Source organism: Thecamonas trahens (genome assembly GCF_000142905.1).
Source record: "Thecamonas trahens ATCC 50062 unplaced genomic scaffold supercont1.3, whole genome shotgun sequence".
Lineage (NCBI taxonomy): Eukaryota > Apusomonadida > Apusomonadidae > Thecamonas > Thecamonas trahens.
In genome coordinates this window covers 393909-412291 of record NW_013657677.1, presented here as the reverse complement: position 1 = coordinate 412291, position 18383 = coordinate 393909, and the positions used below count along the sequence as shown (strand labels likewise).

The following is an 18383-nucleotide window of genomic DNA, read 5'->3' as shown; positions in this document are numbered from 1 at the left end:
CAAATTTTTGAACGGTGTTTATGTTCCGCCCGGTCCACCGCCATCCCGAGCATGCTCGGTATGCGAGTCCTCGTGCAGGCGCAGGCAAGAGAAGCCGCCCACAGACGCCGATGCGTAAGAGCAAGATGATGGCGGGGTATCATGCTGCTAGCCCGGCGAGGCCGGGAATGAACGCCCTTGCGCCGCCATCTCCGGTCGCGGGGCCAGGTCGACGTGGCCAACCGCCGCACTCGCGGCGCGCGGGCCACAGCGGCTTCCCTCGCACCCCGCTTGGAGCACAGAACCACAAAGCCAGTCCTGCGCACGGGGCGCGGGCAAGTAAGGAGAGTCTCGCTGCCGGGCCGCAGGCGCGGGCTAGGACGCGCGGTGGCGCTCGAGTGAGTGACAGCCGCGAGCCGCTAGCCAAGATGAAGGCCCAAGCGGCGAGGATTGCCCAGCTCGAGGCCGACAACATGGCGCTCAAGAGCGCGCTGTACAAGCTCCACGCTCATGCCGAGCAGCAACAGGCGCTCTCGGGCGAGAACGCCGACGTCGATGCGCTCTCGCAGTCGATCGTCGGCGAGTTCCAGGCCAGGGTCCAATCCGAGGCCGAGCACGACATGCTCGCCACAAAGTACGCGACGGCAGTGGCCCAGATCAAGGATCTTGGTCGCCTGCAGATGGAGCTCGAGGTTGAGTTTTCGGCGGCTTTGGAGGCTGTGGCGAGCGCGTCTGGTGAGGCGCGTGTGGAGGCGCTTGCCGACGCGCAGTCGCGGCTGGCGGCGGCGCGCACCGAGGCTGCGTCGCGCCGGGTGGCCATGCGTCTGGCCCGGCAGGAGGCTGTGCTGCTCGAGGCTGATGGTCAGAGCGGAAGCAAGCAGATGGCTGCAGTTGAGGCCGGCGCTCTGCTCGAGGCCCGCGAGGCACAGCTTTCTGAGTACCAGGAGGAGGCCGGCCAGGCCCAGGCGCACATTGCTATTCTGCAGTCAAACGTCAAGGCGCTCAAGCGGCAGCTCGAGGCGTCGGAGCGGCGTAGCGTGGCTACAAATGCCATGATCGAGATGCTGCAGACGCAACTTGCCGAGCGCGATGTCGAGCTGGCGGCCGCTCACAGTGCAACGAAGTCGTCGGACACCGCCGCGCCGGACGTGGTGACCAAGCTCCGCGCCCGGGTCTCTGAGCTCGAGGCTATGCTTGTGTCCAAAAATGTGGCGATTCGCCAGCTGACGGCGGCGGCAGCGCCGGCTGCTGCGGCGGCACTGTCGATGGTGGCCGGGCCCGAACCGGGTGAGATGGAGTGCGGAGATGCTTGCGAGGGTGTGCATGATGAGAATACGGAGACCCGGCCGTCGTCGCCTCAAGCCGACGCTGCCGTCGATCCATCGACAGCAGTGCTCATCTCGCATGCACTTGAGCCTGCGCTCTTGTCCCCGGATCCGCACGCCGAGCTCCGGCGGCGGCTGCGCGAGCGCCGCGCGTTTTCCGACTCGGACTCGGACTCGGACTCGGACTCGGAGTACTCGGACGGCGACGAGACGTTTGTGAGCCCAGCTTTCCGGTACCTGATGCAAGACTGCGTGTCGCTGCTCGAGTCGAGGTACGAGTTTGGCGAGCGGCTGGCAGCCAACGAGGACAACGCTGTGTTCCGGGCTCGGCATCGGGCGACGGGCGCCGAGGTAGCGGTCAAGATTCTTGACGAGGTCGAGCCGGGCGCACAAGTCAAGGAAGTAGTGTGCCTGCAGCAGGTCCAGGGCCACCGCAACGTGCAGCGGCTGATAGAGCACGTGCCGCTGCCGCAGCAGCGGTGCATGGCGATTGTGACCGAGTACATTGCCGACGGGCCTGTCGATGTGCGCGACCCGAGCGCGGTCCAAGGCTACCTCCACGACCTGCTTTCTGCAGTGGCGCACTGTCACTCGCGGAGCATCATGAACCGCGACATCAAGCCGGCCAATGTGATGTACGATCCGCAGGCACGGCGCGTGGTGCTCATCGACTTTGACTGCGCAACCCGGTTCTCAGCGAGCCGGCTGCCGCGGTCGCGGGTCGGAACCGACGGCTTCTTTGCGCCCGAGATCGACAAGTCGCACAAGACCCACGGCCGGCGGCGTTACGGGCCGGCGGTCGACATCTGGTGCGTCGGCATGACCTTTGGCAACATCCTCTTCCGCGGCCTCATCGAGGGCCGCTCCACCCTGTACTACAAGGACCTCACCCGCATTCTCACCGAGATCGACTCTTGGGGCCCAGAGCACCAGCTCCTCATGGCGATGCTCGAGCTATCGCCTGCCAAGCGCATTACCGCCCCCGCCGCGCTTGCCCACCCATACTTTGCCGGCTTTGATGCCAAGCACCCCTAGAAACGCCTTCTCAATACACCACACCCTGTACCAGTCACACCCACCCACTACCGTTGATGAGGGCGTGCCGAGTGCCGAACGATCGCCGACACGGCTGGCCGACAGCCGTCGCCGGTTAGCGATTCCGATTCCGATCCAACGCGACACTCGGCCCTCCCCCCCCCCCCCCCTGGCCACCGCCCTGGCCGTCCAGCCATAGTCACAACTCTCTCTCTCTTTCCCCCCTCCACAATGTTCACCACGCTCCGGACCACCATGCTTGCGTCGCGGACGGCGACGCTGACGCTGCCGCGGACGTTCGCGGCTGCGGCTGCGGCTGCCGAGGCACCGGCCCAGTTTGACGTCGAGTTTGAGACGACCAAGGGCAACGTGACGATGAAGGTGGAGCGCGATCTGGCGCCGATCGGAGTGGACCACTTCTACGACCTGGTGCAGGCCGGTCACTTTGACAACGTGGCCTTCTTCCGCATGGCCAAGGGCTTTGTCGTCCAGTTTGGCCTCTCGTCAGACCCGGCGGTGACCAAGGCCCGCATGGCCGAGACCATCAAGGATGACCCGGTCAAGGCCTCCAACGCTCCGGGCACGGTCACCTACGCCAAGTCGATGGCGCCGGACTCGCGCTCGACGCAGCTGTTCATCAACCTTGGTGACAACTCGTTCCTCGACTCACAGGGCTTTGCTCCGTTTGCCACCATCGACGCCGCCGGCATGGACGTTGTCTCCCAGCTGTACGACGGCTACGGCGAGGCTCCCGACCAGGGCGCCATCATGCAGTTTGGCGAGGAGTACCTCAAGTCGACCTTCCCGGACCTCGACTACGTGGTCAAGGCCCGCGTTGTCGAGCCTGCCGACGAGTAACCAAGTCCGGACCTGTTTAGTAAACGCGCTCACACATCCGCCTCCGACTTGACAGCCGCCGCCAGGAGCTCGACAAACCGCAAGACGTCGCTAAACGAGTTGTAGAGCGGGACCGGGGCGATGCGCATGACGTCGGGCTTACGGACGTCGCAATAGACGCCGGCGGCCTCGAGTGCGGCATGGACGGCCTCGACCGGCTTGGTGAACTGGAGCGAGAGCTGGCAGCCGCGGGCGTTCGGTCCGCCGGCGTGATGGAGACAACATGGTCCGAGCCGAGCGCCGACTCGAGCGCCAGCTCGAGGAACATGGTGAGCCGGAGAGCCTTGGCACGGAGAGCCGGCAGCGTTGCCTCGTCAAAGATCTCAAGTGATGCTTCAACGGCAACCGTCTGCAGGACCGGCGGGTTGGAGACCTGGAAGCCGGCGGCGCCTGGATCAGGCACAAACTCGGGCTCCATGAGGAACCGCTCGGCCTTGTTGTGACCCCACCAGCCGGCCATGCGGTGAAGCTCGGCGTCGTGCGCGTACTTTTCATGGATAAACGCTCCGGCAATGGCGCCCGGGCCCGAGTTGCAGTACTTGTAGTGGCACCACGCCGCAAAGTCGACGCCCCAGTCGTGCAGCCGCAGCTCGACGTTGCCGACTGCGTGCGCGAGGTCAAAGCCGACCTTGGCACCGACAGCGTGTCCGGCCCTGGTGATGGCCGGCATGTCAAACAGCTGGCCGGTGTAGTACTGGATGCCCGAGAAGCAGACGAGCGCGAGCGAGTCGCCGGCCTCGGCGATGGCGGCCTCGATGTCCTCGGTCCGTAGCGTGTACTCGCCGTCGCGCGGCGCGACAGCAATGAGCGCGTCGGCCGGATCAAAGCCGGCCATGCGCACCTGCGAAGCAAACGCATACGAGTCGGACGGGAAGGCCTTGGCCTCGTACATGATCTTGTACCGGGTCGCGGTCGGCCGGTAGAATGGTGCCATCATGACGTGGAGGTTCATCGTCAGCGAGTTCATGACCTCGACCTCGATCGGCTTAGCACCGACCAGCCGCGCCGCACCGTCGGTGACCCGCTCGTTGATCCACAGCCACGCCCGCTTGCCCTCGTGGTGCCCGCGGACGCCCGACTTGGCCCATGCCTCGAGCTCCTCGTTGACGTACTCGCGCGCCTTGTGCGGCATGAGACCGAGCGAGTTGCCGCACAGATACACTGCCTGACGTCCGTCCTCGCACGCATTCTCGCCCTCGAGATGCAGCGTGGGAAAGGCAAAGGCGTCGGCAAAGCGTGACAGGCCGTCGGCCTTGTCCAGCGCCGCCGCCACCTTGGCGTCGCACACCGTGCTGCTCCCCACCTCGGCCGCCACCTGCAGCAGCTCATCAACCAGCGAGTCTGAGAGACGACAGACCGCCATGGCCATTGTAGGTGAGTGAGCGAGCGGCAAGCAGGCGAGTGAGCACCACCCTGGCCATCCTGTCCGCCCTGTCCGCCCTGTCCGCCCTGTCCGCCCTGTCCGCCCTGTCCGCCTGCCACTACCCCTCCCACCTCCCACCGTGCACGCCCCCCCCTTCCCCTCCCCTCCCCTCCCCTCCCCCTCCCCCTCCCCCTCCCCCCCCCTACCACATACCACGCTCAGCCGTCAGCACAGGAGGAAACACAGGTCCGTCGGCCATTTCCACACACCACAGTCGTATGCAGACAAGTGCCCCCGATGCCCGCGCCCGTGACCCTCCTTCCACCTCCCCCTTCTCCCCCTCCCCCTCCCCCCCCCTCCCCCCCTCCCCACCCCACCCCACCCCCACCCCACCCCACCCCAACCACACCACAACCACAACACCATCCATGACATCCATTCAAACAGAGGCACATCCCCTCCTTCGCCCCTCGCTCGCCTCCTCACCCTCCCCCCGCCGCTGCTGCTCCCGGTGCACCGCTGCAGGTGCCTGCGCTGCCTGCCTCGTCCTCACCACCATCATCGTCGTCCTCGTCTTTGCCGTCGTCATCCCGCACGCCATGCACGCCGCCGTCGCCGGCTCTTGCCTCGACATCTCGGCCGTCTCGCTCTCGCAGCCAAAGAACGATTCGGTCGTTGTTGCCTACACCGCACGCCTCTCGCATGCGGGGAGCTTCCCGGCCACCCTTCACGGCCTCCGCCTCGCCATCGCCTTTCGCGGCAGCCACCTTGGCGACCTTGACGTCGGCGATGTACATGTCTCGGGCGGTGCTGCCGTCGTTGAGCGCACAGACACGCTGGTGCCCGACCCGGTCGTCTTCTCCGCCTTTGGCCAGGCGCTCGTCAACGACTCGGCGGTCGTGTGGCAAGTCGCCGGCACCCCGCGTGTCTGCGTTCTCGCCGGCCTCTACTGCCGCTCCATCTCTCTGACTAAGGATATCACGCTGCCGGCCTTTGGTGGCCTTGCAGACGTTTCCATGCTTGTCTTTGACATGGACCATTCCACGCCACACGCCGTCGTCCTCAACCTTGTCATCAACATCTACAACCCGTCGGTCGTCACGATCGACCCGCTCGGCGACCTCTTCTTTGGCATCTACTACCAGGATGTGCTCATGGGTCACGTTGTTGTTCGCAACGTTGTCCTCGTTGCCCACAGTTACAACCACGTCGCACTCTCCGGCGTTTTCAACCCGCAAGACACCGTGCTCGGCGCCGAGGTCATCTCGGCCTACCTCCGCGGCGACAACGTCACCGTCTCATCGCGCGCCGCCTCGACAGGCATCGTCTGCTCGCAGCATCTCTACAACGACGCCCTGCATGGCCTCAGCATCGACACGCTGCTCATCGGTAACAAGACAGCACTCATCGCCGGCGTCACCTACTCCTCGCTCGCAGTCAGCGTCGACGCCGCTGCCCTAACACCGCCGTCGCACTCAACGCCGCCGCCTCGATGGCCATTGTCAACCCGCTCGGCGCAAACTCGCCGTGCACTGTTCATGCCGCCACCTTTACAGCTGCGCTCACCGACGCCTCTGGCACCGTCCTCGGCACTCTCACCACGCCATGGACTCCGACTGCGATGCCCAACCCCACCACGGTTGCCTTGGACATCGCTACCTCACTTATCTTCCCGCTCCACTCGGACGGCACAGCTTTTGCCGCCTGGGTCTCCTGCTTTGTCGATGCGCCACAAATCTCGCTCACACTCACCGGCACCGCCTCGGTCAACGCCACCCTCGCCGCCGGTACCATGATCCTCGCATCGCTCCCGTTTGACGTCGCCATCCCTCTCACTGGCTTTAGCGGCTTTACTGCTCCAGGCGCGACCCGCGTCATCTCCTTTAGTCTGCCTGGAAATGCGCCGACCGGCGGTGTGATGCTTGACATTGATGCCGAGCTGACCAACCCCTCTGTCGCCTCGTTTGATCTCGGCTCGGTCGACCTCGGTGTCTTCCACCCTTCCGGCGCCCGCTTAGGCTCAGTCACGGTCGGCTCTCTCGCCATGACCCCCGGACCTAACGCACTGTCCATGACTGGCGTTTTTGATCCTCACTCGTCCGCCCTACCAGCTGCATCGGACACCATCTCCAAGTATCTCTCCGGGCGCAACGCCTCGCTTGTCGTCCGCGGCACCTCGGGCACCACGTCCGCCGCCTGGCTCCGCTCCGTCATCACCTCGCTCACCATTCCGGTCACGCTCCCACCGTCCAACGACTCGGTCATCCACGGTATCGCCATGAAGCGCCTCAACTTTGACGTTTTCCCGGTTGCCTCGCCCACCGTCGCCGGCACTGCCCTCGCCATCTGGGCCTGTGCCTTTCACATCACCCTCGACATCTCGGCCCTCGCCCTCGACTTTACCATCTTTGTCAATGGCTCGGCTCTCGGCTCGGCTGCTGTCCCCTGGACGCCCGCCGTCTCATCTCAGGCCGCCGGAACGCTTGTTGTTTCGTTTGATCACACGCCCCTCACCGTCGCCTCGGGCCCACCTTTTCGCTCCTCATTAACGACTTGCTCCTCCACGCCAACACATCCATTCGTATGGTCGGCACCGCTTCGGTTGCGGCGGAAACTCCGTTTGGCAACGTCACCCTCTCGGCGCTCCCGGTCGACGAGCCAGTCTTTCTGCTCGGCGCTGCCGGCTTCTCCCACCCTCCCATCGACGTCCGCTCTGCCATCCTTGACACCGCGGTCTCCCACAACCAGCTCACCATCAAGCTCGACCTTGGCATCTACAACCCGTCGACCGCTGGCGGTCACCTCGGGAGGCTTGTCCTCTACGTCGGCTACAAGGGCGTGATCATGGCATCGGCCGTTCTTGAAAAGTTCTGGCTCGACTCGAATGCATGGAACACGTTCAACGTCGTCGCGCTCTACACTGCTCCTGCCGATGCACCCGAGGTTGGTGTCGAGTTCCTCTCCAACTACGTCTCGGGCTCGGACATCACTGTCAGTGTCGCCTCGAACGCCAACGGCACAAACATTCCGTATCTTGTTCCCGCTTGCAAGATCTGGTCCACCTCCGCCATCATTCCAGCCAACAAGGTCCCGCTCATCGACTTTGCCTACCTCCACATCAACCTTATTAAGCTCGCCGAAGGCTCGCGCTCCTTTGACCTCATCCTCGAAATGGTCAATCCGTACCCGTCGTCGCTCGCCATGCGCGCAGGCAACTTTACCATCTGGCAGGGCAAGACCCAGGTCGCCATCGTCAACATCTCGCTCACGGCAGAAAGCCAGTGGACCATCCCAGCGTCGTCGACTTGGATCTCACCGAGGACCCACGGGACCATCACTGGCCTCAACGTGGACGTCATCCTCAAGTACCTTGACAAGGGCACCATCAAACTCCGTGCTAACGGTGCCCTTGACGTCTACGTCGACGTCTTCCACACCTCGCTCAACTACGTCCAGAACCTCGTCCATGCCGCTTTCAAAGAGGACAAACCGGGCCCACCGCCGCCGCCACGCTAGCTCCTCATGTTCCGTACGGCAGACTTGCGTACTCGTCGCCGGTCTCGCTCTCGTCAAACAAGACCGTGTCCGGGTGCGCCGCAGGCCCCCAGGCCTTGCCCGGCGAACGACCAACAAGATTGTGAAGCGATGCGTGGCCGGCTCGCAAGCCGTAGTACCGCGAGCCACTTCTCGCCATGCCCCCAGCGCCGGGCGCGAGTCCCGCCGTCGGGTTGGCGAACGCGCCCGCAACCTGTGGCCCATTGATCGAGCTCACTCCGCCGCCCATCAGCGGCTCGCTGCTTCCCCCCTGCCACCAGCCGCGTTAAACTTATCCGTATACTTGCGCGCCAGCGAAGCAAAGACCGCCACTGTCGTCACCACCGGAAGGATGAGGACCACAACGCGGAGCCCGGCATTGGCCGCCGCCCACTTGGGCGAGTCCAGGTACGACGTGCAGTCGGCCTCGGTGCGGATCTGCACAAGCTCCGCAATCTCGTAGCCGAGCGAGACACTCGAGGTGACAACAAACACGACAGTGAGCAGCCACATGTGCTTCAGCTCAAACGCCACAAACGACGACGAGAGTGCCGCCACCGCCCGCAGCCGGCGAGTCAGCAGCACTGCGCCGGCGAGGCACGCCAACGCCATGGCAAACTCCAGCGAGCTCTGCAGAATCCACGCCGGGCGCTTGCACGACACATTCGAGCCAAAGACAGCATTCTTCAGCGGAGCCATGAACGAGACCGCGAGCACCGCGCTCGCCACCGCTATCACGCACGCGCAAGCCACCATGGCCCGCTTTCGGAAGCGGGCGCCGAAGCGGAACAGCCGCACCACCTGCAGGGCGTAGTGGAGGGCGACAAGAGCAGCGAGGACAACCTTGAGATAGATGGCTACGTAGTCGAGCGCCACTACCCCTAGCGCCATCCAGTGCACCACAAGCAGCGTCACATACACCGCCGCAAGACCGAGGATGCTGCCGCGGACAGACGCCAGCTGCGCTCCCGACGAGCCGACGGTGAACGCCACCCGGGCAAGGACAAAGGCCCATGCCGCCACAGCCACACCCGCCAGCACCGCAACACGCACACACTTGGCACTCCCCGCCATCAGCCCACCGCCATACGCACACCCAATCACGTCGTTGCCGCCCATGCCCTCCTCCCACGCCCGACTCGCCCGCCGCCGGCGTCGAAAGTCGCGTGTGCGCAGCTGCCACCGCCTGCCGCCCGTCGCCAGGGCCGACCGCACGCCGGCTAGCCGGCACGCCAGATGGTCACTATTCATTGGCTCGGCTCCACCCCCGGTCCAGCATCGACAATTCGCCGCCGCTTCGCCCATCGCAAGAGATACTCGTCCGAGTTCATCTCGAGGATTCGCGAGACGGTGCGATCAAAGGCAAAGGCCACGTCCTCGCGGAGGCCGCTTCCGGCACCCTTGCCACCCCCGTCTCCTGCCGCGCTCACCTCCACCCCGTGTGCATCGCGCTTGATACCTTGGTACAGCTCGTTGAGCGGAACTTCCGCGGAGAGAACAACCTTGACACCGGCCTCGTACAGCTGATCAATGAGTGTCACAAACCGCCGCGCCTCGTTGGGTGTCTCCTCGCCGAGCTGCGGCACGCCGGTGATGAACACCGAGTCGAACGCCTCGGTCAGTGCGAGGTAGTCAGCCGAGTACACCGCCGCCTCGCACAGCTCAGAGAAGCTAATCCACGCCACCCTGTTAGCTGCGCGCGGAATCACGATCTTGCGACCCATCATGACCGGGAGCTCCATCGGCGCTGGCGCCTGACTGGCATCGGCTGTTGCCTGTGCAAAGGCAGCCTCCATCCGCTCCTCCACAGACTGGGCAAGCGGGAACATGTACGTTTCCGTGCCCTCGGTCGGCTGTGCCGCACTCTCGGCCGAGAGCACTGCCCGGTAGTCGCGATTCGACGCCAGGTGGTGAACCTCGCACCGCTCGTTCAGCAAGTCGATGAACGGGAGAAAGAGATCCCGCTGCAGGCCGCCCAAGTACAACTCATTAGGCGGTCGGTTTGACGTTGCCATAACCACCGCACCGTGCGCGAATAGGTTCTCAAACAGCTGCCGGATGATCATTGCCGTAGCGATGTCGGTGACCTGGAACTCGTCAAAGCACAACAGCCAGCCGGACCGCACCATCTCGGCAGCCACATCGCCCATCATCCGCGACTCGCCACCAGCCTGTCGTGCCTTGGCGCCTTCGCTCTGCTTCCACTTGTGCATCGCCGCATGGACCCGGAGCATAAAGGTGTGGAACGAGACCCGAGCCTTGGAGCCCACGTCGACGTGCTCGTAGAACGCGTCCATCAGCATCGTCTTCCCGCATCCCACCCCGCCGTACATGTAAAGGCCCTTTGGAAGGCCGGCCGGTGGGGCAAGCGTCTTGTTCGCGCCATTCTCGACTCCGCCGCCGCCGAGAAGTGAGCCTAGCCACCCACCGGCCCGCCTGCTCGCGCCCGCGCTCGCACCTCGTCCCGTCGCCGCTGCTGCTGCCGCCTTGCCCGGTCCGCCGCTTGCCTCCCATGCCAACACTCGCTCCTCTAGCCGCGTCAGCTCTGCCACCGCTGCTTGCTGCACCGGATCCACCCGCAGCTTGCCGCCCGCCACCAGCGCCGCGTACGTCTCGCCAAACGTCGCCGCCATCCCTCGCCGACCGTCGCCCACCCTCCGCTGCACGGCGACTACACCTGCCACCGCGCGCACCCCGCACCCTGCCCAGCTCACGCTCCGCGCCAGAGCCCGCAGCATCAGATTGTAGAACTCCCTGCGACAAGTCTGTCTTTACACACCTCCCTGCCGCCGCGAGAGTGGCCGTGACCGCGACCGTGCCCGCGAACGAGGTGCGCCGAGCACTACCAGACGGTCAGCCGGCCACGGCTCCGACTCGGCCGCACTGCTCGTCACCACCCGGATCCACTGCGTCGCCACCGGCCGTGCCACATCGACACATACCCACACCTCGAGGCCAAGCAGCGTGACCACGCACAAGTCCACCCACTGTCCGCGTCGCGCAAAGTAGCCCTGTACAGACACGACGCCCGGCGGCCCACGGATTTCGATGCCGGAGACCAGCGCCGCTCGGTCGTACGGCGGCGCTGTGACCGCGAGCGCTCCAGCCTCGCCCACTGGCTCGAGTGTCAGCGGCAGCGCCGCGCGAACTTTGCCGGCCATGAGAGCCTCCACTAGTTCCGAATCGCCTGTTCCGCGCACTGCAATCGCGTCAAAAGCACCACCTGTCCCGTGGAACGAGTTGAGCTCAAAGCTCAGCCCGCCTTCCTCGATCGCCACTAGCGGCGTCGGGAGCGTCACCCACCGCCCGGCACTCTCGCGCGCCAGCTCTGGATCAATCAGTCGCCGCTCACCGTTCCACACCACAATGCCGCGGATGCCGGCGCCACCGGCGTCGTCGTCGTGGCTCGCTGTCCACGCTTGCTGGACCGAAATCGAGCACACCACGGCGCCATCATCGAGCGGAACAAGACGGAACATTCGGCCAGACGCACCCACGGCGCCTCGCCAAGGCCCACTCCATGCGTCGCCTCCACTGCCTTCACCTTGCTCGCGCTCGAGCGCCATCTCGAGTGCCCGCATGTTGACGATTCCAGCAATATGTGGGTCAGAATCGCCGCTACCTACGCCACTCGGCCCGGCCACCTCCTGCGCCAACCGCCCGTAGATCTGCAAATACTCGAGGCTCGGTCCCTCGCCCCAAGCTTCGAGCACTCGGAACCGCACAAACCGGGCGCGGACCGTACCACCAAGCAATGGCGCAACGCGGAAGAACGGCGGCGTGAGCCGCGACTCGCCCGGCAGACAGCACTCGGCGCTGTCGAGGTCCGGCGGCGCCCGCAGCCGCCCGTACACCGACGGCACAAAGCCGCTACCACCAGCTGCAGCACACGCAAGCTCAAAAACAGCCACGCCTCGTGGCTCGTACACAAGCGACTCGACGTCGTCGGCGCAATCGCTGCTCACCACCACCACGTTCGAGGCTGCAACACCCGTCACTTCGTACTGGGCGCCGAGATCAATGATCAGCTCGCCTTGATTGCCCCACGGCTCATCGAGCGCATATATCACGTGCATCCCACCAGCCCGTCGCGCCCGCCGCGACCGCGTCCCGTACAGCGCTGCATGCGGCACCGCATGGCGCTCGCACTGGAACCGTAGCAGCGTGAGGCCCGGCCCGATCTCGTACCACGTCTCGATGGCAACGCGGACAAACCTCGCGCCGCCGCTGGGATTGACAAGCACCCGGAACGAGTGCAGCGGGAGAGCGTCGGTGGCTTCGCTCCCCGGATATCGCAGCTCGTCGTCGACCGCTTGGAGCCATGGGCCTTCTGGATCGACGGCAAGCGCAATCTTGACTCGCCGGGCCCCACGCTCCGCGCCAGTCACCCCCCGTGCGTTGCGGATGTCCACCTGTGCCACCACTACTTGCATGCCGAGATCAATGATAAAGGTGCACGGTTCGGCCCGGCCGTGCCAAGCGCGGTCCAAGTCGGGATAGAGCACCGCAGCAAATGCCTTGGCCTCGGCCTCGGCTCCGGGAAGCTCAACCACCTCGGCCCATGGCGTGATGTCCACAAATCGTGCATCGCCGCGAGCGAGGCCGCCATCGCTGACCTCGTTCCCCGCCTCATCGTCGTCGCGGTACAGCCGCCCGTCACCGTCACGGATCTCCATCGTGACAAACGGCGAGTGCGAGGCACCGCGAGGCACGCGCGCAAGGACGGCTGTCGGCACCGTTGGAATCTGTGGATCAAGCAGTGGCACATAGCCCTTGACACGGCTCCACCCCGCCTGTGCCAGCCGGGTTGCCTGTGCCCACACTCCAGACCCAGTATCCGACGAAAAGTAGTGGTTAAGAAAGAGCCTGCCCACGTTGCCGGCACACACTACAAGTTCGGTCTCGGCAAGCGGCGGGACACTGAGCTGAAAGTCGCGCACGTTGGCGTTGACGACCATTCGCACGGCTTCGAGGTTGAGAGTGGCGTCAAGTTCCGACGATCGCAGCGTGTGAAAGTAGAGCAGCGGCTGAACGCCCCGCGCGAGGCCATACATCCGATCGCCGCGCCATGTTGCGCTCGGCATCTGCATCGCTGGCAGCAGCGACGAGTTGATGAACCGCCGCAAGTCGTCGACCGCGCTCTTGCGGTAGTGAAGCATGAATCGACCCTGAAGGGCAACCGTCGCCTCGCCAAACACCACTCCCGATCGGATATCCTGCAAAAGCCGGAAGCGCTCTTGCCACGTCGGCGACGGCTCACGCTGCGCCGACATCCGCATCACCAACCTCGTTGCCTGGGTCGGCTCGAGCGAGAAGCTCGAGATCACCGCCTGCACCGGCAGCGAGTGGTGCGACTGAATGACCGGCTTGTGGTGGTTCGACGCAAAGTAGTTGTCAACTTGAAGTTCGCCGCAGTCAATCTCGATCCGCCGCCGCCGCAGCACAAAGTACGGGCCAATGTTGCTCCACCGGTGGGTGTTGCTCGCTGCCTCGACCCGGACCTCGACGTTGGCTGTCGCCACCACAAGCGCGAGCACTTCAGGGGCGTCAACCGGTCGATCTGCCTGGCAGGCGGCTTTCATCAACGCTGCCGACCGGAACAGCTGCATTCGCAGGCCATACGGAAACGTAGCCTTGAGTTTCCATGCCGGCTGCCACGCGTCGAGCACGAGATGCTCCGGCGTGAAAAGAGCCACCGCGCAAGCTCAGCAAACTGCATCCGCTCGCTCTCGCCAGGCACTCGCATCTCGCTGTCGCCGGCCTGCCTTCCGCGGGCGACGCCGAGCTCCGGCACGCACTCTAGCCGCCGCCGAAGATCAGTGACAAACGACAAGAGCTCGGGACAGAGGTGCATGCTCACGATCTCGCGTCCGCCCTGGGTCACACCCACTTCCAGCCGCGGCTCCGATCCGGCACGGGTCTGGATCTTGGCCTGCGCTTGTGCACACGGTAGGACATGGAGGTACGACGGTAGCGCAAGCTGGTGGTCCAGCGCCCACGACCAGTTGGTGAGGCCAATCCAGTCGCCATTCGCCACAAAGACGACTTGCGCGGCATCGGTGGAGAAGACCAGGTCGTTCATCGCGCCGTACGCGCTTCCCTCCGCCTGAAACACATCCATGTTCAGCGCGAGCAGCGGCCCACCAGCGAGTGATGGTGGTGGCACAATGACGATTGGAGACTGAATTCGCAGAGAGAAGATGACCTTGCCAACCTGCGCCGCCGGCTCCGGCACCTGCTCGATCTCAGCGCTTGACTGCACGCCGGCTTCCTCGCTTGTAGCAGCCCCTGTCCACGCTCGCGAGAGCTTGTGTAGCTCCTCGCCCATGGCACCGAGATGAACGAGAGCTTCTGGCGCCAGAACCACCCGCGACGGGGCGATGCACCCCGCAGTGATAGTTGACGTCGGCACCTCGTCGGTCGCATCATACGCAACCGTGGCGTACGCTTCGACACTGGACGACCCAGCGCCATCCGCGCCTGTAGCCCGCGCCTTGGTCATCACCACAAGCGGGACTGGCGGCGTGAGAAGAGCATCTACCAGTCGGAGTGTGTGCAACGAACCGCCGAGCGACACCCCCCGCCGAGTCTGGCTCAGCCGCATCTCGAGACCGCGCAAGTTAGCGTCGAGAAACACGCGCCCGGCCAATCCGTCCGGCTCGACTGCGGAAACAAAGCTGGCTACGCTGAGCGAAGGTGGCGTGACCACTGCAAGCGAGAGCGCTCGCAGTCGCAACTCGACCTGAACAAGCTCTAGCCGCTCCGTTCGGTGACGGTCCATCCACGACGTGACTGCAGATGAGATCGAGGTGGTGGGCGTGGACATACCACAGGCTGGGGAATCGTCGGCAACACGCTCGCCGATGTCAAAGCTTTCTCCGGTGTTGACCACGCGGCGGCGGTCGTGATAGGCACGACGAGCCGCGCCAGACAGCTCTGCGATCCGGGTGAGTGACGACCATATCAGCTCGCTTTCGAGCTCGTAGGCGTCGATCCAGACTAGGACAACACTTGGCCGCGTTGCTGTCTTCAGGTGTGGCAGATGGTCAAGAGCACTGAGCCAGAGCTTAGTTGCCGGCCCCGGCCGCAGCGACGACCACTTGAGCTCAGCGCGCGCAGAGGCAAACGCCACTCGGGACAGCACTGCTTCACCGAGCTCGCAGATGGCAGGCGAAGCATGGCCGGCCACAATGAGCGCGTTCAGATGTGGTGAAAACGCGGGCGTGGCAGTAATCCTCGCTCGCAATGCTTCCAGCTTTGCAGTGGGTACATCCAGATGCTCGAGCCAGGCCTTGAGGTGCGCCTCGATGCGGAGTCCAAAGTCGCTGTCAAACTGCGAGACAAGAAGCGACGTCGCCAACACCTCCAGCTCGTCCAGCAGCGACTCGAGCGAGACAAACGATTGTGACATTGACGCGCTAGGGTGCGGTTCGGGTACCACCGCCGTGAGCATGACAGCCTGACCGTCCGTCATGTGCATACTGGCAACCGTCGATCGCAGGTGAACATCACAGGCGCGAAAGAGCACCGAGGTGCACGTCTGCTGCGCGCGCACAACAACAACAGGATCGCCTCGCGCGTCGGCTACCGTCACCTCGCCATGGTGGACGACAAGCTGAGCCTGAACAGTCCGCAGTGTCTCGACCTGCGCGAGTGCATCACAGTGGGCGGCAGACAGCGCGGTCGGCTCGGGTGGGGCTGTCGCAAACTGACCAGCAATGCTAGATGCAGGCTCATAGCGCCCACCGAGGTCTGCCAAGGCAACAGCTGTCTGGGCCAACGTGGCGAGCGCTAACTCGTCAAGAGCTACCGCCACCCGCTGTACTTCGGCCTCGACATGGAGCGGGAGTAAGACGAGATCGTCTGAGACGACACATCGCTGCACGGTAGCCGAAAGAGAGGTATCGTCGATGACAACCGAATCGGTGCACTGCGCTGGCATGATGTGGACTACACGCGCACCGGCGAGCTCGATCTGATACCGCTGGTACGCGAGCGAGGCCTGCTCCGAAGAGATGGTAAGCGAGCCGAGCGTAGCGACAAAGCCACGACTGGCATCGCGCTCAGGGTCAACAAGGACCGTGACAACAGGCGCAGCCATGGAAACATCAAACTCAACCAGGCGCCGCTCTGTGAGAATGTACTCGACCGAAGCGCGCGAGGCCTGGACGAGCTGCGCGCGCTTGCGCGCCGATGCATGGACCAGCCGGTGCCTGGCCTCGCGGCGGAGTGGATGTGCAAAGAACGACGCGAGCTCCCTTGCTGCGCCCGGATGGTACGTCAGCATCGCTGGTTGGGTCGTTAGCCGAAGAACGATCGGCGGAAGAGATCCCGGCTTACTCTCGCCTCGCTCAAGCGCAAAATCAATCGACGCCTCGAGAGCTGGGCTTCCCGCAGACTCCCCGGTGCACTCGACAAGGGTGCCCGAGTAGAGACGCGATGCGATTGCATCGACGTGGGCAACAGCAACAGAGGCCGTGCCCGGCGTGAGCCGGAATACCAGACCACGCATGTTGGCCATGAAGCAGGGAGTGGTCTCACTGCTGGGCACAAGCTCAATCCGGAGCGCCGGAAAAGCAACTATGAGCTCGTAGGTCATGCTCAGCTCGCTGAGACTGCTCTGGCCGCCATACACAACCGCGACCCGCTGGGCAAGCTCGAGACGGCGGGCAGCGGCAAGGGCGTCGCGTTCGGTCTGGCCGAGCCCGGCGTCTGGCGATGCGTTGCTTTTCTTGCGGCGGACAAGGCGCATGAGTCGCTTCTTGACTCCGCGTTTCTTGGCAGAATCTGGTGTCGGCGCCGCAAAGAGGCGGGCAAAGCCGTGATCAAGAGCCAACTCACGAAAGTACTGAATGTCCTCGATGGACAGATCAGCCTCGAGTTGGGCAAGCTGGGTGCGTGCTTGCGAGAGCGAAAGCGCTGAGCTACCACAGTCATCAAACGTGAGGCTGAGATCGGCCTCGGCGACAATAATGGTAAAGTAGCACCGAATGTAGGCATGCTTGCGAGCAGAGCGGGCAACTAGTGACTCACCGAGTCGCAATGTCGAGCTGCTCGCGCCAAGCTTGCCTGCGAGGTACGCCCACCAGGCGGCGGCGCCACCACCGTCGACAAGACGTGGTGGGCGGGGTGATGGCGGGGAGGCGGCTGCTGCGAGGATCGTGACAATAGCAGCAAATTGAGCCTGCGAGAGACGCGCCACGCAAGGACTCTCGGGCGAGGCATCGAGGCTGGCGTTGACCACGGCTGTATCACCAGAGAGCGAGATTCGCACCTGAGCGCTGAGGCCATGGAGGACAAACTTGTCAGGCACCGAATCGGCTTCGCAATGCTCCTGCGACGAGGCCAGACTTGTCAGCGTCTGTGCCAGCTCGTCTACGGACGAAGAAACGTCTACAGCTGAGTCACACTGCGGCTCAATGTAAAAGCCAAGGCCTGTGAGAGACGCGAGCTTGAACATGGTGCTGTCTGTGGCCGAGCGCGGCGTGGCGCCCGGACCGAGCTCGGCCCACGCTGCGTCCGTCGACTTGAGCGCCAGCGTGTCGGCAACAATGCCGAGGGCTGGGCCGCCTTTGTGGGACTCGTAGCGGACGTTGATGTCCGAGATGTCGACGTGGAGGTTGGCGAGGATGTGGCGGACCTTGTTCTCAATCCAAGAGTGGCTGGTCTCATCGTCGGTATCCGTGGAGGCATCCACACCAGCATCCACGCCGGCATCATACCCACCGCCGCGGAGCTGGGCCACGTGGTCAGACTCGAGCGTGGCAAGTGCGGCGTCGCGGGCGGCGGCGCGGCGGGCGGCGAGGTCGGCCTCCCACTCTGCGGCGGCGGGATGGCCGTCTTCCGGAGGCGGCGAGGCGAGAGCCACGACACCATCGAGGCGGACAACAGCAGAGAGCGGACTGTAAGTGACGGTGACCGAGAGCGAGCGTACAAAGCCCGTGGTCACCCGCAACGGGAGCACGTCGGCAAGGAACATGAGCGCCGACGGGCGGAGCCTGGCAGAGCTACACTTGGCCCAGCACTCACGCCGCCCGCCGCCGACGCTCTCCACCGATACCTCCTCCACATACTGCGCGATCACTTTCTTCAGCACACGCTCGGCAAGCTTGCTCAGCAAGCGCGACATGCTGCAGACCTGACCGCCGTCTGTGGAGCGTGTGGCCAGAGGGACAGTGAGTGCGGTGGTGTGTTGTGTGACGTCTCAGCAGAAGGAGCAGTCATGTTTGGTGAAGGGCTGGAAGCAGGAA

At 64.4% G+C, this 18383-nt stretch overlaps 7 protein-coding genes across 8 annotated transcripts; 4 read left to right on the top strand and 3 right to left on the bottom strand.

Moving 5' to 3' along the window:
* Positions 1-379: 379 nt before the first annotated feature.
* On the top strand, positions 380-2360 carry AMSG_00749 (CMGC/CDK protein kinase). The gene has a single exon (XM_013907024.1). It carries the CDS (start codon positions 408-410, stop codon positions 2337-2339), a length of 1932 nt encoding a protein of 643 aa, XP_013762478.1. The 5' UTR covers positions 380-407; the 3' UTR covers positions 2340-2360.
* A 234-nt stretch (positions 2361-2594) lies between these two features.
* On the top strand, positions 2595-3236 carry AMSG_00748 (peptidyl-prolyl cis-trans isomerase; the record flags this gene model as incomplete). The annotated part of the gene is made up of 1 exon (XM_013907023.1): positions 2595-3236. The coding sequence occupies one exon, from the start codon at positions 2595-2597 to the stop codon at positions 3195-3197; it is 603 nt and encodes a 200-aa protein (XP_013762477.1). The 3' UTR covers positions 3198-3236.
* On the bottom strand, positions 3202-4882 carry AMSG_00747 (the record flags this gene model as incomplete). Of its 2 annotated transcripts, none has more annotated exons than XM_013907021.1 (2): positions 4813-4882; positions 3202-4577 (listed from the first exon to the last, which is right to left on the bottom strand). In XM_013907021.1, the coding sequence occupies exons 1-2, from the start codon at positions 4856-4858 to the stop codon at positions 3214-3216; spliced, it is 1410 nt and encodes a 469-aa protein (XP_013762475.1). In that variant the 5' UTR covers positions 4859-4882. The 2 variants fall into 2 exon arrangements, with proteins under 2 accessions (XP_013762475.1, XP_013762476.1); XM_013907022.1 differs by lacking the exon at positions 4813-4882 and having other exon boundaries at positions 3227-3415; positions 3457-4690.
* A 316-nt stretch (positions 4883-5198) lies between these two features.
* Positions 5199-6060, top strand: AMSG_11615 (uncharacterized protein; the record flags this gene model as incomplete). Its single annotated transcript, XM_013907140.1, has 2 exons — positions 5199-6014; positions 6037-6060. The coding sequence occupies 2 exons, from the start codon at positions 5199-5201 to the stop codon at positions 6058-6060; spliced, it is 840 nt and encodes a 279-aa protein (XP_013762594.1).
* A 31-nt stretch (positions 6061-6091) lies between these two features.
* On the top strand, positions 6092-7441 carry AMSG_11614 (uncharacterized protein; the record flags this gene model as incomplete). The annotated part of the gene is made up of 1 exon (XM_013907139.1): positions 6092-7441. The coding sequence occupies one exon, from the start codon at positions 6092-6094 to the stop codon at positions 7439-7441; it is 1350 nt and encodes a 449-aa protein (XP_013762593.1).
* A 360-nt stretch (positions 7442-7801) lies between these two features.
* Positions 7802-10766, bottom strand: AMSG_00745 (AFG1-family ATPase; the record flags this gene model as incomplete). The annotated part of the gene is made up of 2 exons (XM_013907020.1): positions 7802-9196; positions 9451-10766. The coding sequence occupies 2 exons, from the start codon at positions 10764-10766 to the stop codon at positions 8383-8385; spliced, it is 2130 nt and encodes a 709-aa protein (XP_013762474.1). The 3' UTR covers positions 7802-8382.
* A 138-nt stretch (positions 10767-10904) lies between these two features.
* On the bottom strand, positions 10905-18262 carry AMSG_00744 (uncharacterized protein; the record flags this gene model as incomplete). The annotated part of the gene is made up of 2 exons (XM_013907019.1): positions 10905-13693; positions 13792-18262. The coding sequence occupies 2 exons, from the start codon at positions 18260-18262 to the stop codon at positions 10905-10907; spliced, it is 7260 nt and encodes a 2419-aa protein (XP_013762473.1).
* Between the last annotated feature and the right edge of the window lie 121 nt (positions 18263-18383).